Source organism: Spironucleus salmonicida, chromosome 4 (genome assembly GCF_000497125.1).
Source record: "Spironucleus salmonicida strain ATCC 50377 chromosome 4, whole genome shotgun sequence".
NCBI classification, from domain to species: domain Eukaryota; phylum Fornicata; order Diplomonadida; family Hexamitidae; genus Spironucleus; species Spironucleus salmonicida.
The window spans coordinates 231,475-256,537 of NC_090599.1; the positions used below are offsets into that span (position 1 = coordinate 231,475).

General features: G+C 27.9%; 13 protein-coding genes across 13 annotated transcripts; 8 read left to right on the forward strand and 5 right to left on the reverse strand. All coding sequences in view use genetic code 6, as the record gives it.

Annotated features, from left to right (window-relative positions):
* Position 1: 1 nt before the first annotated feature.
* Positions 2–3,019, forward strand: SS50377_23550 (uncharacterized protein; the record flags this gene model as incomplete). The annotated part of the gene is made up of 1 exon (XM_067907414.1): positions 2–3,019. The coding sequence occupies one exon, from the start codon at positions 2–4 to the stop codon at positions 3,017–3,019; it is 3,018 nt and encodes a 1,005-aa protein (XP_067764388.1).
* A 101-nt stretch (positions 3,020–3,120) lies between these two features.
* SS50377_23551 (uncharacterized protein) lies at positions 3,121–9,771 on the reverse strand (the record flags this gene model as incomplete). The annotated part of the gene is made up of 1 exon (XM_067907415.1): positions 3,121–9,771. The coding sequence occupies one exon, from the start codon at positions 9,769–9,771 to the stop codon at positions 3,121–3,123; it is 6,651 nt and encodes a 2,216-aa protein (XP_067764389.1).
* Positions 9,772–9,835: 64 nt separating this feature from the next.
* SS50377_23552 (uncharacterized protein) lies at positions 9,836–10,393 on the forward strand (the record flags this gene model as incomplete). The annotated part of the gene is made up of 1 exon (XM_067907416.1): positions 9,836–10,393. One exon carries the CDS (start codon positions 9,836–9,838, stop codon positions 10,391–10,393), a length of 558 nt encoding a protein of 185 aa, XP_067764390.1.
* A 69-nt stretch (positions 10,394–10,462) lies between these two features.
* SS50377_23553 (uncharacterized protein) lies at positions 10,463–10,720 on the forward strand (the record flags this gene model as incomplete). Its single annotated transcript, XM_067907417.1, has 1 exon — positions 10,463–10,720. One exon carries the CDS (start codon positions 10,463–10,465, stop codon positions 10,718–10,720), a length of 258 nt encoding a protein of 85 aa, XP_067764391.1.
* A 6-nt stretch (positions 10,721–10,726) lies between these two features.
* Positions 10,727–11,302, reverse strand: SS50377_23554 (uncharacterized protein; the record flags this gene model as incomplete). The annotated part of the gene is made up of 1 exon (XM_067907418.1): positions 10,727–11,302. One exon carries the CDS (start codon positions 11,300–11,302, stop codon positions 10,727–10,729), a length of 576 nt encoding a protein of 191 aa, XP_067764392.1.
* Positions 11,303–11,511: 209 nt separating this feature from the next.
* Positions 11,512–13,605, forward strand: SS50377_23555 (uncharacterized protein; the record flags this gene model as incomplete). The annotated part of the gene is made up of 1 exon (XM_067907419.1): positions 11,512–13,605. One exon carries the CDS (start codon positions 11,512–11,514, stop codon positions 13,603–13,605), a length of 2,094 nt encoding a protein of 697 aa, XP_067764393.1.
* A 36-nt stretch (positions 13,606–13,641) lies between these two features.
* On the forward strand, positions 13,642–14,529 carry SS50377_23556 (uncharacterized protein; the record flags this gene model as incomplete). The annotated part of the gene is made up of 1 exon (XM_067907420.1): positions 13,642–14,529. The coding sequence occupies one exon, from the start codon at positions 13,642–13,644 to the stop codon at positions 14,527–14,529; it is 888 nt and encodes a 295-aa protein (XP_067764394.1).
* Positions 14,530–14,541: 12 nt separating this feature from the next.
* Positions 14,542–17,097, reverse strand: SS50377_23557 (Kinase, CMGC DYRK; the record flags this gene model as incomplete). Its single annotated transcript, XM_067907421.1, has 1 exon — positions 14,542–17,097. One exon carries the CDS (start codon positions 17,095–17,097, stop codon positions 14,542–14,544), a length of 2,556 nt encoding a protein of 851 aa, XP_067764395.1.
* Positions 17,098–17,405: 308 nt separating this feature from the next.
* Positions 17,406–18,008, reverse strand: SS50377_23558 (Signal peptidase subunit; the record flags this gene model as incomplete). The annotated part of the gene is made up of 1 exon (XM_067907422.1): positions 17,406–18,008. One exon carries the CDS (start codon positions 18,006–18,008, stop codon positions 17,406–17,408), a length of 603 nt encoding a protein of 200 aa, XP_067764396.1.
* A 16-nt stretch (positions 18,009–18,024) lies between these two features.
* SS50377_23559 (uncharacterized protein) lies at positions 18,025–18,750 on the forward strand (the record flags this gene model as incomplete). Its single annotated transcript, XM_067907423.1, has 1 exon — positions 18,025–18,750. One exon carries the CDS (start codon positions 18,025–18,027, stop codon positions 18,748–18,750), a length of 726 nt encoding a protein of 241 aa, XP_067764397.1.
* A 298-nt stretch (positions 18,751–19,048) lies between these two features.
* SS50377_23560 (uncharacterized protein) lies at positions 19,049–21,145 on the forward strand (the record flags this gene model as incomplete). Its single annotated transcript, XM_067907424.1, has 1 exon — positions 19,049–21,145. The coding sequence occupies one exon, from the start codon at positions 19,049–19,051 to the stop codon at positions 21,143–21,145; it is 2,097 nt and encodes a 698-aa protein (XP_067764398.1).
* Positions 21,146–21,155: 10 nt separating this feature from the next.
* On the reverse strand, positions 21,156–21,620 carry SS50377_23561 (uncharacterized protein; the record flags this gene model as incomplete). Its single annotated transcript, XM_067907425.1, has 1 exon — positions 21,156–21,620. One exon carries the CDS (start codon positions 21,618–21,620, stop codon positions 21,156–21,158), a length of 465 nt encoding a protein of 154 aa, XP_067764399.1.
* An 830-nt stretch (positions 21,621–22,450) lies between these two features.
* Positions 22,451–24,049, forward strand: SS50377_23562 (Ras guanine nucleotide exchange factor; the record flags this gene model as incomplete). The annotated part of the gene is made up of 1 exon (XM_067907426.1): positions 22,451–24,049. The coding sequence occupies one exon, from the start codon at positions 22,451–22,453 to the stop codon at positions 24,047–24,049; it is 1,599 nt and encodes a 532-aa protein (XP_067764400.1).
* Positions 24,050–25,063: the final 1,014 nt, after the last annotated feature.

A 25,063-nucleotide genomic window follows, 5' to 3' on the forward strand; every position in this document is an offset into this window, starting at 1 on the left:
TATGTCCGAACTATCTCTTTAGGCTAGAATTGAGGCAAGGTTAGCGAAGCATAAATAATAGTAGAGTTCTTTAAAACCTTCAGAACTTATAGTTTAGCAGTCAATGACTGAGTAAAGTAGTACAGGCAAGAATCTGTTTTCTAATACTTCGATGAATGTCATGTCTAACACTTTACATTAAACATAGGCAGAAAATACAATATAATAAAGAGAGCTTACATAAACTAGATCTAAAATGATGTCTTTAGAAAGATAAACTTAAAACATAGAATAAGAATTAAAGAATAAGGATTAAGCACTTAGGAAAACGCTAGCAGAAGCAACTGGTGAAAGAGTCGCACTTGTAGAAGCACTTACTGAAGCTAGAGCTTTATCTGATAATCTTAAGATTGACCTTACTAGAAAAGATGATTTGATTTAAAAGTTAGAATAAAGATTATCTAAACAGTCATTAGATTTTGAAGAGCTACAAGTTAAGCTAACTTAAATTACCACAAATTACTCATCATAATAACATGATATAAGATTTTTAAAAGAGCAAATAAATATGCTTGAGACAAAATCATCAATTTAGGAAAAAGAAAACGAAAAACTTACATCTGAATGCGATGAATATAGAGATTAGGCTTTGGAAAATAAAGTATTAAAGAATAAAGTGGGTTAAATTGATCATGAATATCAATCAATAACGAAAAAGTATAAAAATGAATGTGAAAATAATTTATCTATTAGAGCTGAGTTAGTATAATTGAAGTAAGAATATTCTGAAGTACTTAATAAATTTGCAAACTATACTGATGAATATGAAAAGTTTAAAAGAATTTCCGCAAAATATGATGAATTGTCAACTGATCATGATAAACTAGTGAAAAAGCATAGATAGTTAACTGATGATACTTCTGAAGTTACATATAAGTGCGAGAAAGATAGTAGTGCTTTATCACAAGAGAGATAGGCTGCTTAAATGTTAGGAACCGTTATGAAATAAATGTGTTCCATGTAAGAAGGTGATATTGATGTGAAATTTTCATAAGTAGAAGATACCGTATGTTATATGCAAATATAACCTATTTTATTGAAGTTAAAATAAATTATTGATTAGAATAAATTATTTAGAGAAGATAATAGCAGCAATACTAATTAATTATCAGTCCTCAAGAGAGATAATCAAAAATTGTAAAGTATATAAAATGAATTTATGATTAAGACTGAAACATTAACGAAATCAAATGATCGACTAAATGCTAATTATGAGGAATTAAATAAAGATTTATAATCTGCTAAAGTTGAGTTATAAAATAAGGAAAATTAATATAATAAATTAGTTATGGAGTGCTAATTAGCGATCTAAACTTTCGGATAAAGAAATTCTAACCCAGAAGAAATATCAAAAGTAGCCCAAAATACAAACTCTATTATTGTAAGATTATAAAAAGAGGTTGAAGTACTAAACTAAGAAATCGATGAATTGGCATTGAAGTATAATGGTTTAGAATAAAATAATTAGGGAATGAAGAATTAAAACTAATAATTATTATAGGAGTTGGAAATCAGTAAAAAGAAATATAACTCATATAGAGAAGAAAGTGGTAAGAAAGACTAAGATCTTGGGTCATAACAATCAGTTATAACTAATTTAGCCTAATTTATTGCTCTTTGCTTAAGATAAATTAATTAATTAGATAAAAAATTAGTTTATAATACCTAAATCAACCAAATATCTAATATTTCACTCAATAATTATATATAATAATACAAGTAGCTCCGTGAACTAGTCAATTTATAAGAAGATATTAAAGTCAAGCCTTCCAAAGCAGATTCAGCAAGGAAAAAATTAAGAAAAATGTTTATGGTTTAACTTTTCATTAACAAGCTTAAAATTCACACTCAAATAACATAGCAAACCAATCTTTTGGAGAGAAAGTCAATAGAAAGTGTAGCATAAAAAAGTATATAGTTTGGCTCAATAATATCTTCTTTAACATCCTCATTTGTATATTAATCAGGGGATATTGAAGGACATGGTATAGCATTTTTATCTAATGATGATAGAAACAACGTCCTTCATAAAGTTCTATCTAGATGCTTCTAAGATGCTGTTGTTTTCCGGTTTGGAACTGCAGATATTTTAAACCTTCAATACGGCAAATTTAATCAGTCTTATAAACTTGTAAATAGTGCATTTTAAGCCAAAGATTCTTTAATTAACGAACTCGCATTGCAGAATTCCGATGTTTTGAATTAGCATGAATTGATAGTATCTGAAAATGATTAATATAGAAATTAAGTTTAAGAAATGAGATAATAATTTTTAGCAGAATAATAGCGCTTTTTGCAGTTACAAAATAATATAAGTTAAAATTACGTTATTATTTAAGATTTCGATGAATTGTAATCTCAAAATAAAATGCAAATTATTCAAATATAAAACCTAGAATAGAAAATAACTGATATTATGAGTTAGAATTCGTCTATGAATGTTGAGATTTCATCGTATTAGAACGAAATATCCAGACTAAATACAGCATTACAATCATCTGACTAATTAGTGAAGACGATTAATACTAAATTTGAAGAGCAAATGAGAGCAGCGGTTAATATGAGAGAGCTTGTCTCTACATATGAAAAATAATTGAAATAAAAGGATTTAGATGTAAATGAGAAAGTTATGGACTTGTAGCGTCTACATTAACAAGCTTAGTAGTTATCAATGGATGAATAGAATTTATTAAGGGAAATTGATGATTTAAGAAAGCAATTAAGAGATAGAGACCAGAAAATGTAAGAGATATAGTATGCCTTAGATAAAGAATCTAGATTAAGAATATTAGCTGAAAACTCATAATAGCAAAAATTCACATAGTAAACCTATCAAAGACCTCCGATGCCTGTTTCAACACGTATGGAAGCTAGTGAAGCTAGTGATAGTTATCCTTAACGCGAATTTAAATCTGCTGTAAACAAGGGTGAAATATAAGATTTGCTCAAATAACTTAACCAAAGTCTAGGAGATGAGTGAACGATTGTTATTTTCCTAAATTTATATCCTGATATAGAAAATAAACAATAATATTCAATTATTATATAATTATTTTGTTACGAGTAAAAATAAAAAGTTGTTCACTGGAAACTGGGGTAAGTTCTTTTCCTTAACTTATCTAATTCTCCAATTAAGAATTACATTTCTTCCTCTTGTGCTTTAGAAAGCTCTCTCATCTTTCTTAATGCGGCAATCCTTCTGAATTTTTTAAGGGCATCATCTTTATCTTCATCTTGAACCTAATCTTAAGCTGTAAATTCAGGTAAAGCTTATCTTCTTTATTCATTTTGAGCAGTTATTTCTTCAATCTTAGCTTTCATAACCTCATTAGTTGTTAATACTTTCTATAAATCGTATGGTATTTTGCTGAGTTTAACTTCTTAATCTTATTCAGTTAATTAATGAGATTTTCTAGCATGCTCCAGTTTTCTTTACATTACTCCAACTTCTCTAGCTTTTTTATTTGATATTGACATATTTTCTCGAATCATATCATGCATATCTTTCGAAACTCTAATCAGTTAGAAAGATTTAGTCTGAGCTTAATAATCTTCTTGGTTAAACTATAATATTTCTATTTCATGACTAAGAATCTCTTGTTTTTGACGGAATTTAGCTAATGATGAAAGCTTATTAACTCTTTGCTACCCCAATTATGTTAAGGAATTATTGAGATTCTTTAAAAATTCTAGATCAATAATAACAAACTATGAGTCATCTTTTATTAACAAATTATGTAACACATCTTCTTAATCAGTTTCCTGTTCTATTACATCTTTACTTAAAAATCTAAGCTTTTTAGTATCAAAGTAGGAATCCCAATCTCTATAAAGTTCTAGTTAACCTAATTTAAACATACACAGTAATGAAGGATTCAAAAATTAACGGTTAACTACCTATATATTTTAAAGCTATGCTTACGAATTCTCTTCAATTAAATTCTGGTATGAATTTTCTAAATATTATGAATAAACATTAAAATTATTATAAATTTATAGCTTCTAATATGCTTCAGTCTATTATAACTCTAAAAGAGTTTTACAACAGCGGCAAACATCAAACAAAATCATTTCAGGAGATTAAAAGTTTGGTTTAGTAGTTTGTTAAGCAAAATCTGGAAGCTATTATATTGGGAACAGTTTTGAAATAAGTTGGATATAATATGCATTATAAACTATAGGTTTTGATAAAATGCTATTCAAATTGACAATAGGAGACTATTATGGAATAAGTGGTTCAAATGAGTTTAATATAGTAAGATTTTCTGCAAATTTATCTAATAATTCCATTTCATTTTACTAGATTTACTAATAATTTTCATGTAAGATTTCTTTATCAAAAAATTAACAGGTATTAAAAATAATTTCCAATGAGCCTATGATCTATGAATAAGAGAGACCCGCTTTTTAAATTACTAACTTATTAAACTACTATTTTATTTAATCTTTAACTGCCTAGTAGTTAATTTTAAAAGATTAAAAAAATTTTTATAAGTCAGGATTTTAGAAAATAGTTTTTCTATTCTAATCTATATAGCGACTAAAATTACGTATTGTTTATAGTTTCTCAGACGAACCTTTTAATCCATCCTCAACTATCCTTAAATGATTTCCTAATTCTTTCCAACATACTTACATTTCAGTATTTTTCTAGTCGTTAATTTCTTGGAATTGTTTAAATTTATACTTTTAAATCGAGTAATTTAGTAAAGTACTGGATTGAAGCTAATAACTTTATACTAATATTTCATCTTTGAAACGTTTATCTCTAAATTACTTAATTACAACATTATCAAACTGTTTACACAAATCTTCAGCTTACTCTCTGTATTTTATGCACTACGCTGCAAGCTACTTCTTCTCTTTATTCCTTCTCTCCTCTATTTCTTAAAGCTTGATATTATATGCAGAAACTACCGCTTCTTGCTCTTTATTAAGCTTAGTAACACCTAATGCAGGAGGAATAATAACATCGCGAATTGTTAATTGATTTGATGCATCTATAGAACCCCTCATCATTTCATAAATAGCACGTTTATACGCGGCTGCAAGGCGTAACACTCTTTCTGATATATTTTAATTAGTTTAAGTAATTTTTTTAATCTCTGTAGATAGTAATGTTGGAAGATTTTAAATATGGAACAATTTATTATTAGTAAGTGATTAAAGCTAAATTAGTAAAGGTTCTGGAACTTCATTATAAATAATGTCTTTAATTTAAGACATAAGATTAAGAGCCGTTTTTTCTAATTAAGATTAATTAGATATTTTTCTTAGTTCATTGGTCTAGTTCTCAATATTAAACAAGTCATATTTTATAGCCTTTTCGACATTTTCATTTCTAGTAACCTATTCAACTTAAGATATAAGTAACGAGAAGTCTAATAATGAAAAATCAATTAATTCCATAGCTTTTTCAGCAATAACTTCATCTGAAGGCAGCTGGGAAATAGCATTTTTAGCAGCCCTAGAACAACATTCTTCTTAAGCTAAGCCTTATGATAAATAGTGTTCGTAAAGATTCTACCTTTCTTATTCAATTAATTTCGTCAGCGTCTCCTCTTTAGCATGATAAGTAAGCTCCTTACCTATTTCTTTTATAGACTATACAATCTCCGAAATTTTATTAATATTTCTGAATTTTTAATCTCTTATTTTAGTAAGAGATTAGTTAGTTTCAGAACATACTGATGCAGCCTAATGTCTATATAACAATGCCTGCTGTCTGGCTCTAATTTAAGCAGTTACTTACGTTTCCTAATAAATTGATGCTGAAATTGATGCTTGTGGAAGAATAAACTCTTTAACTTAAGGTATTAAGGCAATATTTTTATCAAATAGACTACCCCCTTATTCAACCCAAATTGTTTCAATTTCAGGTAGTGAAACAGAATAAGATTAAACTGAATTCAAGGTACCAGAATTCTCAGATTATTGAACTGATTATATTTTACTAAATACATCTGTATTCCTTGTTCTATTCACAGTCTCATTAGGAAAAGCATATTTTCCGATTCCATTTTTTACTGAGACAGGAGGAGAGTATTTAGCGAAAAGCTCACATGCTAATTAAGTAGTTCTTAACATAATGTTTTATTTTGGTACTTATTATGGTTTGTAAGCAAATCCTGGAACATATGATTTTTTATCTAAAAGACCGGACACCGCTTCAGCTGAATTTTATAAAATCATGCTTTCTTAAAAGTACTAAAATGTCTTGACTTTAAGAATGTCACTTTTATATGCTTTTTCGTATTATCCGAATTTTTCAAAAAACTTTACTCTTGAGGCGTTCACTATTTGATCTGAGACATGAATAACATTTTCATCTAAATATTAAGTTGATTTTAATATTTTACTCGGTTCTGTATCTTCAACTGGATCAGTTTCTGTAATTAGTGCTTTAATTCTTGGAATTGTTGATGTTTTAGATATTATAGTTAAATTTTTTTCTGCCAAAACATTCATATTAGTATTATCTATTTCTTTCAGAGATTCTGCAATTTTTTAGCTTTCTTCAATTAATTTTTAATTTATTCTCAACCTCAGGTTAGAACTAATAACTAGTGATATTAATCTAGGAACTTTTTAGAATGGAACTTCTAAGGAACCAGAATAAGTCTTTAATGACATCGCAGATATTCTGTTTTAAATATTATTTTTAAGATTTTCAGCGATAGAACTTTCATCATAATATTATAATGGTACTTTCTCTCTGTAAGAAAACTTTTAATTGAGAATTTAAGAATACGGGTGTTAAATACCAGTTTCATCCATTGTTTAAATTGAAAGCAATAATTAAATTATATTTTAATCTTACTTTGGTTGTCTAACTTATACTCTCTTTTCGAAATTTAATTTTAGTTACTACTTAGAGATTTGAGTCCCATCTGCCTGAGCCGATTAAGTTTATAATGTTTAAATTACAAAACCTTTCACGAATTGATCTATTTATTCAATAATTGTCTAACACTATGCAGTAAATTAAGCGGGGACTCTAATTCTATATGTCTCATTTTAACATGACTGTACATCTACAAAAATGGTGTCTTTCTCTGTTGATAAGATGAAATAGTGAGGTTCATTTCTTAGTAATTAAATTTGGACGGATGTATCATCTTAATATACAGGTATCTGATTTTACTTAGAGTTTATTTAGTTAGACTGATCAATGATTACTACTTCATTAACTAAAACTTCACCAGATACTAAGCTTTAAACAACATCATCATTTTTAGCCCAAACTTATGATATTTTTTTAAGATAGTTTAATTAAGGAGAAACTGCCTGAGTAAAAATAAGCTAACCAAATGAATCAGTTATTGCTACTACTCCATTTAATACTTCAATCTACTCTACTTTTGAAGACATTTTCACGATTTCTTTTGAAATCAATGGGAAATCTAGTTTAACACTCTATATTGTCTACTCATAATCTGTCTTCACCATAAAAACAAAGACTCTTCCATCAGATAAACCAGCATAAATGAGATCAGATAAAACAAGAGGTGGTGGTACAACACACTCATCTACAAAAAGAGTAGAAATAGCAAGCTATGTTTTTAAAATCTAAGGTTTTAAATCTGCAATATTGATTTGATTTTACTAGGTCATGCTTAAATATCTATTTTCTAACATTTCTAATTCTCTTTAGGATGAAGAAGTCAATGTTTCGAGGAAATCTTACAATCTTAATACATTTGAATTTTCTATTTATGTTAAAACCCTTTCTGATGAAGGGAAGAATAATTTATAAATATTACCATTTGAAACTGAGATATAAGCATAGCTATTACAGATTCTAATACATGTTATAGAATAAAATATACCATTTTCAACAAATGGAGTAGTTAATGGCTAAATTTCTTTTAAATCTATATTTTGAAAGTAATATTATTTAGTTGATTCAGAAGATACCTGCTTAGGTTTAATAATACTTCCTATTAATTATCCTTATTGACATAATTATTGTTTTTAAATATTAATTATTCCTGTATCTTATTGGTCACATTCCTCTAAAAATGTCTTAACCCCTGCACTAACACCACCAAGCTCTCCTATTTGAATATGCCCTAGGACAATAAACTCTTTTTCGACACCAGATATAAAATAAACAATACCAAATGCATCTGAGACCACAATTTAATTTGTATTTCCAGAAATTTTTAATAAACCTACTGAACTTAGTCGTAATTTTTATATCAGTCTTGTTTAGTTTTAATAATCAACAAAAACTCTCATATTACCACTAGAATGACCAGTAAATATGAAATGTTCAAATACACACGAGCATAAAACTGGATCTGGAATTTCTTATTCAGATAAATAGGAGATAACAGATTTATGATTATTGACTCTACCAGAAAGATCAGATTTCGGTGATTATAAATTTTTAACGCTAAGTTACTGTGTAGAAACATATTTCATAAATTCTGGATAATTGCCAGAAACTGGGCAATATTAGAAATCTTATAATTGCTACAGAATCTCAAACTCACATTTATCATTAATGTAGCCGATAGATTCATTAAATACAATAATCTTCTTATCGTTATTATTGAAAATATATTTACAAGAGGATGACCCTTAATAGAATAAATTATGATGTTAAACATAGCCATTAGAATAACCAAAAGTTGAAGGTGCCGAAAATGCGGTAAGTAACCCATTGTATTGCATATCTAAAATATACGATAATGATTTCTTAGGATGTAAAATATTTGCAACAGACTTAGGAGGAATAAGCAAAGGAATTACAATAATACCAAAATATTGATCCACAATAATAAAAGTTTCATTAAATACTAAACTTATTTAAATTTTCATAACTTTTCCAAAATTTTAAATTTAATGTTCATTAAGCATTTCACAAAAAGCTCTACTATCTGTTTTTTCTATGCTAAATTGTTGGTTAATTATATTCTCTAATGCTAAATCAGAATTTGAAGAAACTTTAATTTAATGTCCAAACATAACTTGATCTTCAACACTATTCTTATTAGGATCTACATAGTTTTAGAGAACCTGTAACTCTTTATCTTTATCTTTCTAAAAAACTAAATGACTCGCGGTAGTTTATTAAAGGTATTATAAATTATCTTCTAGTTATACCGACTCATAGTTAGTGGAATCTTTAATATATTAGGTTTATTTTTAATCTGACCATTTATCAATATTAATTTCTTCCTCATCTTCAATTTCAAACTCTAAAGTCTTAGTAAATTATTCAGGCATAATTGGACACACATCACAATACCAGTATGGAGCGATTTACTATAATAGTATTTAATATGATTCCGATTCGAAACTAACTAAAAAATTAGATTATATAGTCAACAATTATGAACGCTATCTTTACCTACCAGTAAATGGGATGCTGACCTACTATAGTTTTAATAGTGATGATATCTACAAAGCAAAGATATTCAAAACAATGTTCGGAAAATCAGTTAATAATGCAATATAATTTGAAGAAACACTGATAGCAACTGGTGTACAATCATGTGGAACCTCGTATATTACTGGATCTTAAAATTATTAAAAAACAGCAATAAATCCTTCATAACAAATAAAGAAGCTAGACTAGAAACACGTAAAACACTATATTTCTGATGGGAAAGTTCTTAAAATTTAACCATCAAGAGAGCAGAATGCTCTTCCTGAAAAGAAATGACCTGCTTATACGTCGTTTGCTGCATATAAATTCAGTTAGCTGACGGGTTATGTTTCCATTTTGCGGAATTTTATAGATAAATATTAATAATATAGAGTATATTATATTATTTATTATTAATATATGAGCTAAGTAAAATCACTTGAATAGCAAATTTTATCTGAATAGAAGTAGTTAGATATAGAATTAACGAAGTTGAAGCAGTTAGAATATCAGTTTTAGCTTGAAAGAGATTTAAAAAAACGATAAGAGTCAAGGTAAAAACAAAGAAAAATATAGGAATAATAAAAAGAAGAAGAGAAGATATAGAAGGAAAAATAGTTTAAGAATAGAATAGAGGAAATACATAAAATAGATTATTAATCTCGAACTTAAAATAATCAGAACAAAAATCAAATATAAGGAAGATCGAGCTAAGTAAAAGAAACAACAATGAACGAGATAAAGTAACAAATGGAATCCAGAAAAATCGCTGCTTCGTAAAAATGGAATTAGATTATGATAGAAAAGCATTAAAGACAAAATATCAAACTTTAATAGGCTAGTAGTTAAAAATTAAATGCTTAGAAAATTTAAGCATCTAGGGGCTAATACAGTGCATAAATAGAAGTTTATAAGAATCCTCAGCTAATTACTATTCCAAAAGGAGTAGTTACAGCAAATGATATAATCGAATGGTGAATCAATTTATTAAAATAATTTTTGAATATATTTAGATTATTATATAAGTTATAATATATTAAATTTTTAATGTAATCTTTAAATATTGAAAAACTTTCGTTATTACCTTATGTATAAATTACTCAATAAGACATAAAAAAAGTACAACAAGTTACTAATCATCCGTCTTATATAACATTAGATGATTTTCAGTTGAGATCATAGCTAGCAGATTTTACTAATTTTGTGGATTTCAACAAAATAAAGGAACTTGGAGCTAAAAATGCTCAACTATAATTACATGTATTTAAAATCACTGAAGCTTAAACCTAACTAGACTTAGAATGATTAGTTTCAGTCACTTTCCTCATCCTCAGCATTAATTACTAGACCTCTTTTAACAACTACAACTTCTTATTTTGCCTCAATCACGTTCTCTTTTACTATTTAACCTTCTTATGCTCTCTTACGTTACATACCAAAAACTACTTCTTATCCTGTCACATCTTCCTTGTAACATCCTATTTCTTTTAATTATTTAACTGCATCTAATGTGCACTTTTAACTAATATCCAGCTTTATTTCCTCATCGCTTTGACTCAGATTTTATTTTAATAGCTTTTTAAGACCTTTTGGCTTTCTTGAGAATTAAATATCTTCTAAATTAACTAATGTCGTTTCTAAAAGGTCTGCAATTTACTCAAATTTTTCAATTTCCTAAAATTAAGATTCAACATTAGCTAAAAGCTTCAAAAGTGGGTCAAAATGTACCGATTATGGTGATTTTAATAGTGGTGATGCAATTGTAGATAGCTATGTAAACTAATCATTTACTTAGTTTAGTAATTAGAGTGTCTAGTTTACAGACATCTAGAGTGGTTGGTTAGTAAAATTTAAAGCTTTCTCCAAATCAATAATTGTTTAGTCCATTATGTTGATTTCTTAATATAACTTTGAATTATATATACTTACTACCTGAATTTAAGTTAATAATATTTACTTTTAGAATTCATTGATTATATGATAATTATATAAAGAATTGGTAGTATTATACTTTGAAAATGGGATGCGGTTGTACGACATCTCAAGAAACTGGTAGTGTCGTAAACTAATTTATTGCTCATGATCCATATTATTAAATGATTTAAACTAATTTTAAAGTATTAATGGGCAAAGTACCTAATTGTAAATGTTTTAAATTCAGTAGGCAAGATGTATTTTAAAATCCTGTAATTCCTCACGAAAAATATCTGAATGGTAAGTAATTATTATTGCTCTCATAGATTTAACAATCTATTTTGTTATAGAAAAATATACTTGTATTAGTAATCCCTGTTACAGAGATTGATGCATTGGAAGTTCTATTTATATTAAATTTATATACAGAATTAAATTTTGACTTTATATTTTTAAATTAAGAAAGAGAAATAAAGATGATATTTATGTCATTCCCGATTTAATTTTTTTCTATATAGTTTTCACGGTGTTGTTACTTAACACATTAAAATACTTAATTTAAATTTAATATAGAATATAAGAGCTAACGATTCCTATACTTTTCCGAATAATTTAGCGAATTTATATTAAAAGTTATGAATTATGATATTAGGTAATTAAGTTTATATTAGCTAAAAAAATTTGGATTTTAAACAGATAATACACCATATTTTTTTGATGATAAGATCACAGAACCTTTAAACGAGCTTTTACCTAGTGCTATCTCACGCAGTTTGTAACTTAGAAATAGTTGTAATGGACTTAAAGAAGGAAAAGACGTTGAAAATATAATTTAAAGTTTGATAACGGATCTAATAATGATAAGCGATGAACTGCAAGATATTTTTATAAATAGTGTTAAAATTTTAGTTGTGACAAATAATTTAATTATATTTTAAGTATTTTCTTGCATTTCAAATAGCTTTTCATTAAAAGTATCAAAAATTGGAAATTGTTGCAAATATGAACCATTGTAATCATCAAAACTTACCACATTAGAATAAAAATTTTAATAATTCAATATCAATTTATCAAAGCGTCGCTAACCACTTTTTTAATAAAATGATATACTTTTTGAGAATATGCCTTCACTTAAAACAAAAATGTTAACTTAATTTCTTCCAATTACTTTAAAAGATTGTATTCGACAACTTCTAGATGGTATTAATAAAATTTCAAGTAAAATGTCAGCTTTAGAGTTTAATTAACTAGTTTTTGTTTTATAAAGCGAATATTTTGAGTTAAGTAATATTTGCTTAACTTATTATGTGGATATGTAATTATTAACAGTTAATTTAGTAAATATATCCAATTCTGAAAATCTATTGTAATAATCATTAAAATTAATAAAAGAATCTCATATCCATGATAAACGTGTCATAGGAGCATATTATAAAGACCACGAAATAGATTTATTATATAGAATTTTTAACTTTATTAGCATAGAATTTGACTAAAAACTAAATTTTAACGAATGTATATAATATAAATCTGAGGCTATGAATACTTCGTAGTTTATTTAAGCCCTCTACACATATGTATGCTAAATTTATGGATTCCGATCATATACAATTTAAAATTCTATAGGAGCTACGATATCTATTGTTCAAGTGAATAAAAATGGTGAGATCCTAAATGCAGCTGTCGATTTTGCTTCCAGATTATTTTTTGTGTCAGAATCCCAATTACCTTATTAATATTAACTCAAATTCAAGTTAAACGACTCAATGAATAACATTAAAAAAAAGTTCCTTTTTTATTTACCTAATGCCTCGCTTATGAAAAAATTGGTTAAAAACCTTATTGAAAATTCAGACTAGGCAGTTAATTTATAATCTTCTTTTGCAAATTCGTTAGTGAATACTTAACGTAGTATTGCAGATCAAAGTGGTCGAATAGACCTTCTTGAGAGGTCCGGACGATGGGAAGTCCGATGTTGGGTCGAGGGCTAGGAGAGCTATGACTATTTTATTGATTATTTTGCTTCTGCTCTATGCAAACCTAATGGGTAATTGCCATTAGGACTTAAAATATAAAATTTTGGACAAATTGTACAATTAAATTTGAGCTTTTCTGATCCAATAAGAGAGTGGAGTAATTATTTTTTAAATAAGAGTGGTGTGTTTCTTGTTTAATAAAATGAACTTCGTGGTATTATAGAAAAGACAAACTGCCACTTCATAGGTGTTATGAATTTAAATGGTCTCAATTTGCTAATTATTGAGTATGCAGATTGATTATTATATTATTTTAATATATTATAATAAATTCAGATGAAATTTACGATTTCTTAAACTTAGGTTAGAGGACCAGGGTAAAAAGTTAATAATATTAAAACAGATTTTAAGTGGATAGATTAAGCTAGATTTAATCTAGATATGTTTAAAGAAACTGCTAACAAATAAGATGAAGCTTTAACAATTAAATAATCAGTTGCATCTATGTACCGATAGCCTAAGAATGCATCACTATCAGAATTACAAGTTATATAATAACCATATGAATCTATATCTTCAAATGTATAAGTATAGGACAGTATGGATTTTTCCGAATAGTTTTAAAATCAATAGAGTTATACTAAACTGGCAAACAAAGACTTTTAATCTAACTTACGTAAAAATCATTTTAATAATTTAGATGATAGTGATAGAAAAATCATTAGATTTAACGACAAATCATATTTACTTGCTTAATATGGTAAAACTTACAAAGATTCTTAACTTTAGTAGTAAATTATTGATTCTGTTAATGAATAGTAATAATATTAGTAATCAGTTATTTAATAAAACCAGTAACATAATAGTGAGGTAGAATCTATCGTACCAATCCAATAATAAGCGTAATTTAATAAATCAGCTGTTTTGCATAAGTTATCTGACAAAATTTAATAAATTGATGATTTGAATTTCTCTGAATACGATTTAGCTAAGTCGTATTTAAACTATTACACGGAGGATATTAAATTAGAATAGACTACGTATGATGATTTTAATATTTAAATATATGAAATTTTAAATATTTAATAAGGACCCTTATCAAAAGTGTAGACATTAGATAAACTTAGAGCAATAATAATATAAAATGAACAACTCATTACTGAAAATAATAAGCTTAAGTCTAAACTTATAGGTATAAATAATGACTTGGGATAATTTATGTGATATGATATATTTTCACTTCAAAAATGGATGTGATAACAACATTGCTGCAGTAGGTCTTTTTTATGGATCGATAGTAAGCATTTGTCGTATGAAATCAGAAAATTTCAATTGCTCATCATCTAAGCATTTGCAATCACCAAACAACCAAACTTCTAAAAGGCCATGTTCTGGGAACAACGTGTTTTTAGCACCTTAACCATCATCTTCCCAAGGCACCAAACCACCAGTTAAATACTTAAATGCAGCTCTACCACTTAAAATCATATTCTTAGGAATTGGACCTAATAACGCACAAATTCTAGAAATCATAGTTCCTACTGAGTGATTAGGAAAAAGAACTTATCCAGTAAGTAATTCTGCTAGAATCCCACCTAAACTCCATACATCTGATCTGCAATCATAAGCCATACCTAAAATTATTTCTGGACATCTATATGATCTAGATTGTATATATTAATGTATTTTATCAAATAAATAGGACGATGATCCTAAGTCTACTAGTTTGACATTAGGAGCTTCAACACCGCCTGTATATGTTTACGAAACATGTAATATATTTTCTGGTTTTGCATCTAAATGACATATTCCTAATCTATGAATAAAGTCAAATGCATTTAATAGTTAGATTGCAATTTATTTAATTATGGTTAACGAATAGTCGTTAGGAAGTTTGTGCTTTTCTCTAATAGAGAAGTGTGTATATAAATCTTTACCGTATAAATCAAATACTAATAGCAAATGTTCTCTATAATAAAAATAATCCTAAATAGTGATAACACCAAGCTTTTCTTCTGGATCTAATTCTTTAATTAGCTCAAGCAAATGAATTTCATCTAAAGCTTGATCTAAAAACTCTTTGTCGTTTTTAATAATTTTTAAACAAATATGTTTATTTTGTTCTAAATCAATAGCAGAAAAACAATTTGAAAAAGTAGCAGAACCACACATTTTTATTAATTGATATCTATCACATATTGTTTCACCAGCTGCAAATGGAACATCTGCATCATCAGATACATTAACTGGTACATCTACAGCCCCAGTACGTAAAGGATCATAATAAACTCTTAAATTAGATGATGATATTTTAGTTGTGTTATGGGTTAATTTATTATATTATGCTAATAAATAGTTGCGATCTCTCATTTTATCTATTTTTTCAAGTATCTAAGTTGTCAACTAAACCCCTTTTTTAGAAGCATGTTGGAGTTACAATTCTTATTCAACAACTTTTTTAATATCACAATAAGAAGGAACTGACAATGTTGGAATTTCTACCTATAACTTAGAAGAAATAAGCTTAATACGTATAATCATTGATGTATCTGGCTTTTCTTTTAACTAAGTTACTTTTTTGGAGTCTCCTTCGGCTTCAGGCTCTTATAAATTATTTATTATCTCTTATTTTATGTCAAGTAATTCCTTTTCATCGATAAACTATAACATTTCCGTTTCAGCCACATCAGAAATAGAATTAGACAACAGTCCATCAGTAGCTTTCTTTTCCTCTAACTATTTGCTACTAATATTCTCTTCAAGTTAGTTCATTTAATCTAATTTAGATAAATACAATTTATATATATCCGTTTTCTCTTATTCAGAAAGATCTTTTGTAACTTCATTAAAATTGGCTAATTCTTCTAATATTGCTGATTTTGTTTGATGTACAAATTATTTCATGTCTTTTTATGTATCAAGATTTGAATTCTAGAAAATATTCTGTTCAATCTTTTTAATTTGAATTTTATCTTCTTTTGATGACGGAGCAGATTGCTTTATAGGACCTTTTGTATGCTCTAATTCTAATTAGGCTATATAATCAGTTAAATTTTCTAAACTAAAATCTTTAACGAATTATAAGCATTTACCAATATCAAGATAAATTAAGTTATTTTTAATATATTAGAATTATGAAATTTTATTCAATTCTTCAAAAACCTTGTCTAAAGATTTAAACTACTAATACATTAATCCAATAATAAATCTTTTTACTAACCAAAAATAGTCAAGTTAAGTTTAATTAAATTTTTTAAGTTCACACTAATAATCTTCTGGTTTAATATCAGTTAATTGTTCGCACATAACTTCTCTTCTAATCCAACCTGCTTGACCTTACATAAAATCTGCATGAGGTGCATCTAATCTAGACCAAGCTAAGTGAAGTGATGAGGATTTTCCTAACTATGAGATTTTGGATTCATGAGGAAATTAAGACTTTCTGTATAAATTATCAAATCTTTGAATATGAATTTAGCTAAAATTGTATCTGGCTGCTGAAGCTGGGATCAATAGTACTTATTCACAGCGCAGATCACCCTCAATATTAGGAAATTATATCTCAGAATCCACTTTAAATTTCCTATGCCTTGCTAGTGCTGCAGATCTTAACTTAAATCCTACTTCAGGTGCTTTGATTCTATTTTTCAATAAACTGGTACCACCAGCCAAGTCTGCAAGTTTAAGTAATACATAAAGATCTGATTCTGGTGTTAATTAAGCCACAATGTTTTCTGCATTTGGTACATTTAGTTATTTTAACGCTTTAAGAAATATTTTCTCTGGGTTCATTCGGCGAAAAGATCAAAATTTGCATTAAATTGATTTCTTATATAATAAATATATACTCGTTTGAAAATATAAACTTTTAACATTATTTATATCATATTCATACACATCAAAAATAGAAGAAATGCAAACATTATCAAAAAATAGTCGGGTATAACTATTTATAATATTATAAACCAAAAAACTATCACGAAAATAATAAACTAATATATCAGTTTTACACAAATCCACAATATTTTGTGTGCTTTTTAACAACAAATATATTATAAATAAAAATTTACCTCGTATTAAAACTATCATAAGAATATCAGTCAAATAGAGAATCCTTCTTTTATCTAAAAATTCCACTTTTTAAACCATCCTCCATATGCCATCTCCTCAACAAGAAATTCAAAGTTTATATTTTAAATATCAAGCCGCATATTATCGATTGTATATAAAGGATATTTTGTTTTCATGAACCTATCTATAGTCTTTCCATATTTATCTTTACTTAACACTACTTGATCCCATACAACTTATTTCTACTATCCATTAATTTTATCATCCCATATTGCTATCACTGCAATGTAAAATTATTTTGTAGTAAACTAAACCATATTATTGATATCATATTTTAAATTAAACATCAAATAAGAACTTTACTAGTTATTTTATACTTTATGCCCATATAATGAACAATTACTTATTTACAATATCTGAGGCTCCTTAGTAGTTATTCTAGATAAATACTGAATGAATATCATTGACATCATGAGTGTAAACATTTAAAATGTTAAAATTCTATATAACCTTTGCCCAGCCGTAAACATTATTTTATATAATATTCTTATTATTTTACTATAATAATATTAATTTATAACTAATTCCATATCTTTTTCTATAAATATTATATAATATTACATCGAAATCATTTCCGCTCTTAAAACCATGAAATAGGATAAACTCTCTTTATCATCGAACACAACTATTTCAGATCAGCTACAGACTGATTCATTCAAGGAGTTTACTAAAGTTTCTTCAATAACAGCAAACTACCCTCATTATAATCTCTGCGTTATTTTAAATAAAATCTGTTTCGACTTAGCCTCTCAAACTACCAAATCGACTCCAAAAACTCCAGCCAAACATATTTTAACGACTACACCTGCTACAGCGAAAAGGGAGGTATAATAAACCCTTCCTGAAATGGATCTTCCGAAATCATTTGAAACTGATGCTAACACAGACCTTCAAAATGGTGCTAAACATCAAAATAAATCATTTTCAAATGATATTTTTTCAGATTTCAGTTATTTGACACCATCTACATCAAATTTTAAATAGATTGTTATCTCTACCCCTTAAATAGAGAAAGCGCGCGAGATTTGTGCATATTTAAGCTCAATAAAAAGGGCATAAATACATAGCAAAAGCTAATTATTGAAGATTTTAGATAGCTTGCGAATTGTAAGCGATTTTATTGGAATTAAAGGTGGAAATTCAGTAGTCGAGTTAATTTAATAAGTCACGTTTTATTTTGAGGCAATTTTAGGTTGCAAAGTTGAATTTTAAGCGTAGGTTGATGTTTAGTAACTGTATGTTGCATGTTGCGATTATGTGAGTTTAGGGAAAGTAGCTGTACATTATTGGCATAGTAGGTAAATATGCGAATGAATGAGTGGGGTTAAATTTTGTGAACATAATTAGAAATTGAAGTTTTTGTTATCTACCTTAACACACTATCTATTGATCATCTTGCATGAGCCGACTATTGTTTATTTTTCTTTATATATCAAGAAATATTGCGCCTATTCATCTTTAAATTTTATTTATTGCGGGTGAAATTACCTAGCTAATAAAATGGGAAATTGAAAAATCCTAAATATATCTTATAATTACATAATAACATAATTACCATACTACTTTTATAAGTATTATATATTAATTACATTTATAATATTATAACTTTTTAATGTAACTTGCTCCCCAATTCATAGTTTTGTCAAAGCATAGACCTAAAACTGATAATGAAAATATTATTTTCTTTAATACAAATAGTAAAAACTAAGATTTATTCGAATTTCTTCAGTCTTCGCTTACGAATGCGAATACAGTATCTTTTTAATCTGCAAACCCACAAATTTCAACTCAGCTGTATCTTGAGTTTTCAGAATTTCTTATAAACCACAACATTGCACTATAGCCAAATGTCTCAATTTACGAACTTGAAAACGAAACTGCTATTGACTTGCTCGGAGACGAGGAGAACTTCGAATCCGACTATCAAGATCCCCATTACCGTACGGTAAGGCTCTCGTCCAAGCGTGACACCAAGCTTCTGTTCAAGCTCGTAAGGTTACTTTCGTAAAATTTTCAAGACAACCAGATAGCCAAAATCACATCAGATTCGTTTTGTCGCGTGCTTCTCGTCGATGACGGGCTCTGCAAAAGCTATCAAATTATCGCAGGGCCTATATAAGATGTATTTGGGGATGCCAGTACGCGCTTCAAGTAGTTCGCCTCTCCGCTTCTCCGCGTTTGTACCAACATTGTCGTTTTCGTCGAAGACGACCTACATGAGCTAGAAAGGCTCTTACAAAAACTGGGAAGCTTCAGGTTCAAGTCCAGAGAGCTCTCGCTGCACTTATCACCGTAGGAGATCATTCTGACGCCTCTGGACACAGTTTTGGGCGAGTTCGAGGAGCTCATTTCCAGTGAAAACGGATCGATCAGCTCTCCCGCAAAGCTGAAATACTCGCACCATTTCAAGTCGCCGCAGAGTGCGCGGTCGCAGCAAATGTCACCAAATCCGTCAAATTCCACCACGCAGCTAACCGAATCCCTGCACTCCGATACTGGGCTTATCCCACAGCAAGTGCATCCGTCCTCACCAAATCAAACTGACCTCCCTGAGGTCATAATAGAGAACTTTGCGTACAATTCTCCGCCAAAGAGCGTACAGTGCTAGGAATTTAGCGTCAACGATATTCAAAATTGCGAGAGCCTGTCCAACTCTGCACTACAGTACGTTAATTTTCAAGAACCGATTACGATGTACGATGAATTTCAGAAGCAGTAAGTGCTAGAGAGCGCGGAAAAACTAAAGCAGCTCCCTATTCAGTAGTCTAAATAGCTAAGCGAGGCCTAGGTGTAGTACAATTAAAGCTTGAAAAAGCTGTAAGAGGCTGAGCGAGTTAGGGTAGATTTGGAATCGAAGCTGCGGCATGTGGAGGCGTCAGCTAGCGAGTATTTGCTTAAAATCGAGCTTTAAAAGATAAACAGTAAAATGCGTTCTAGGAGAATCGAAATTCTTCAAAATGGAAAAACAGAAGACATTGATGAGTTACTTAGCAAAGAAGAAAATGTATTAGTTAGTATGGAGGATTAATACGTAGAAAGTATATTTAATACATATAGTGCACTTAAATAACATGTCGATACTGCAAATGCTGGGAAAAGTTTCTCTCAAATTTCGGCTTTAATGAAAGACTGTAGATACGCAGTAGAGAAACGGGTTAATCATGAGAAGTAAGTATTCGAATCCTAGAGAAAAGAACGTCAGTTCGTGATTTAGTAGTATTTGGTAGATTTACAGTAGAAACATATTAAAAATGAATTAGGATCATTGGATAAGTTGCAGTAAGAATAAGCTGGTCTTTAAAAATAGTTAGATGATTTATAATAGTTAGATAAGCAAGTATCTCTTAAGCTTCGCCAAGAAAGCTTAAGAGTTTAGAACAAGTAAAAAATTATGGCAGAGCTTGATATGAGTATTGTGCAGTCTCAGTAGCTGAAAATGATGCTGGGAAGAGATGGCCTTAATTAGGAGCACTAAGATCAGCGGATGTTGGAGGGTGCGAAAAGGACTTTAATTTCTCTTAATAATAATGCACAGTGTCAATTATTAACCCCTGATGAAGCAAGATTGAGGTCTGATTTAGAAAAAATAGTTGAGACAGCAGCCATTGATAAAATAAACTATCAGGATGCGTTTTAACTGTTACAGAAAAATACAACATAGCTTGAAGTAGCATTAGAATAAAAGCTACTAAAAATGCTGCAACAGTGAAAAATATTTATCATATCTGGGCGAAAACCCACCGTAACGATTAAAGAAGTTAATGAAGATCTTTGTATTCTGATGTATTGAGATGATCTGTAACTTTGATATCACCAACTGTTTTCATCACTTCTTTGATTTACGACCTCATTTGTATTAACTAATATTGATTTTTCATTTTTTCCTAATGTATTTATAACTATTTGGAATTAGCATTTGGAATAAATGGTTTATGTTCCGGTTTCATACCTATGCTATATTTTACTGGGTTTGATAAAATAGTTAACAGATTACCATCAAAATGTATTTATCTTGCCTTTGTCATCTTGTAAAATTTATTCTTAATAGCATTAACTTCCATATGTGGAAGATACTTACACTAAATGAATTGCCAATTGGTTTTCACTTCTTAAACAGCGGTGAGAAGGGCGTGAACTTCTTGGTCTGTCCATATATGATAGTTAGAATTAAGCTTTGCCTACATGTTCTTTTTGGAAAGGAAAATCTGCGAATCTAGAAATTTCTATTTTATATTGTATTATATTTATAACTAAAAATATCAGTTTGTCTATAAATACAAAAGAGATTATAATACATTATATAAGATTTTTACGTTTAGAAACTCTACTTCCTATTAAAATTAGGTATAGAAATAGACAATATTACTAAATGAAAATATAAATTTTTAAATTTATTTTTAAGTATATATTATTTAACTATATAATACATTTAAATGTAAAATTAATTGTAGATTTAAAAATTTTAAAAGTAGAGTTAATAAAATTATGAACTGATAAAATATATAATCTACTTTATATTATATCAAAATTACCATACGAATGCAATTATGTAGATAGAATTACAGTAAATAAATAAAATACAATAAAATAGATAATGATAATATAATTTTTACTATCCCAAACTTGGTATTTATAAAAAAATACGGAACTGTATGCTAATAAGATGTTATCATTCTTATATTGTGACCAAAAATTTATACTATGATTAAATGAATAATATTTATTTAATGCAAATAATATTATTCATGTTCAAGTTATTTAAATAAGAGATATTTCAGATAATATTTATCAGCATTTAAATTTCAAATATTCCTAAATAATTTATAACATATTGTGACTATGTTTAATGAACTAGGTATTAAATAAACTTCATATCGCATAATATATATCATGAAATTTAAATTACCTGTTTTTAAAATATTTTCCTCTATCTAACGAATTAAATTAAAATACAGTATAATTAGGAACAATATATGTCATATAATATTATAACTTATATTTTTAACTAAGAAAAATGGATGAAGATTTTCCTGTGTTTGTCGATATCATTGACTAGGTTTAATTTTAATTCAAAGTCTATCGACATCTAAAACATGAATAAATACTTTACAAGGCAAAATATCATGCAATTAATCATTTTCACTCTCTCAACCTTCAAAATATAAAATTTCAATCATATGAGATGTATCAAAACTGTATTAAGATTACAGGAATACCAAAGTAATTATATATCTAGCATATGTAAGCTATTGATTATCCTCCGTTTTTTGATGATAATCTAAAAGATATATATGCAAGGCCATACTTACCGGATCCTGATGATTTAACTTTATTTTAAGGGGATTTCTAGATTATCCTATCTCAAATTAACACACTTATTTTACATGTTATTAATCCATATTCTGCAAGAATAATTAAACCTGCATTTCTTCTCTATTTTCCAAAATGGCTCAGTCCAACAAAGTTATTAGAGAAAGTTATATCAATTTTTAATATTCCTTCTCCTGTTAAATAACCTACCGATGATCCAAATTATTTAGAATCCTACGAATTGACTATTTAAATTCCAGTTCAAATGTCTATACTTACATTTTTATAAACTTGGCTGACTTTTTATTTTGATGATTTTACATAAGAACTTGTAGATATTATTATTAACTTTTTAAATACTCTAAAATGTGAGTTTTTAGTTGAGATTACTCGATAAGTATACTAAGCGATAATTTAATAGTAAAGTCATCGATATGAAATTGCTGAGTTTAGTTTTAAAATTACTGACAATAAACCTTTTAGAATTGTTCCAGGGGCAAATAGTCTTTATCTTGGTGGTGATGCAGCCCCAAAGCTACTTCATACTTAAAATGTTTAGTTTAAATATAAAAATCACTTTAGATTCAACCTTCCATTTTTTTCTAAGCTAAATGATACTAAAAATAATTAAAAGCTTTAAGAATAGTCCCCAATATGTTTAGCTACTCATTTTTTCCTGTTCTTATATGAGACCTATGCTAATATTCACCCACGTGATTTTATTGATAATTCTCCAATTCTTCTACTTCATATCAAGCGTTTCAACGTGATTTCTGCCTTCGTTAGCTAACTTTTGATCGCATCTGATAACTTTACCTTTTTGGTTGAAAAGTTTATAAAAACATCTGAAATTCTTTTAGGTTTTAACGGTTTTGAGCCAGCAATTGCTATTTTGACAGCAATTTTGAATACTCCAGTCAGTAGAATTATAGGTGATTAGCCATATGTCACTGGGCTCTTAACATAATTCGGAATTGATCAAAACTGGCGAGGTTATAGATAGAAAATTTAAGAGATCAGTTCCGTATAAACATGTCTACCACTTCTTTCGATAGCAAGAAAAGATGCATTCATCAGCGAGGAAAGTGGGGATAGAATGGAAAAAGGACGTTGCAACATAGGGCTTGCGGTAAATATTTTTAATGCTATACACCGTTATATACGATTTTAATATCAGAAGATTTAAGTTAACTAATTTTAGGAGTTTAGTAGTGTGTAATATATCGAACTGATTTAATATGAACTGATTAGTGATGATGATCTATGGGAATTAAGCTATCAAGCTTTGCCAAGAGGTGGCTGAATATGTGATTATATTTATATTATAATAAAGTAACAGCTAAAAATGATAATTTAGTAAAATGGTAAATAAAAAATTATTTTAAAATAAAGTAAGTAAAATAACACGTAGAATATATTCAGTTCAAATTATTTTAATCCAGAAAAGCTATTTGAATATGCAGACAGTCCTAAAATCCTACCAGTGTAATTGAATATGACTTATTCTAAATTGATAGCTAGTGTAGCTTTGCTAAAGAAATTCAACATTAGATACAGTATATTTCCTCTTAAAATAATATTGTAAAACTATAGAGGAGATACGTTGAAGGTTTTTGAAAATTTATAGTCACTTTACTTAATCAATTGTTATATTTCAAATGTTATATTTTCATCAAACCCTTTAACGTTTTCAGCATTTGGATGTACAATTAGTAATTTATCTCACTTTCCTACATACGAATTTCATTTGCATGAAACATTATTTTTGTAAACACTTAATCTTCCTTAGACATTAACCGGACTATCATTAGTAGATGTTAGCTTAAAGAACAATCATATCATCGATTTAAATTAATATTAAAGAATCACTAACCTGAGCTTAAAATAAAACACTAAACTTTAATATTCTGCTGCTAGTATTATTCATGATTTAGTAAATTTAAAATTAGAAAATTTTAGTAATTAAATATTTAATCCTATTTAATTTTATAATATTCAAACATTGATATTGATAAACTGTGAACTAGATATAGAATTAATGCTTTCTTATGGGGTAAATAAAATTTAACATTTAGAATTAAATAAATATAATTTTAAATAAATTGACCTAAAACTATTTAAAAATTTAAAGTAACTTAAATTAGACTTTGTAGAAACTCTTATCACTTACAAGAATGTAAGATTCCTAGATTTATAATTTTAAGATATTAATTTAATTCTTCCATTTCATATTCATTATTTTATAGGTAATTCATCCAAAAATATAACAGTTCACAATTAGCTTAGGACAATTTAACTCAGAAATTGTGAACTTCAT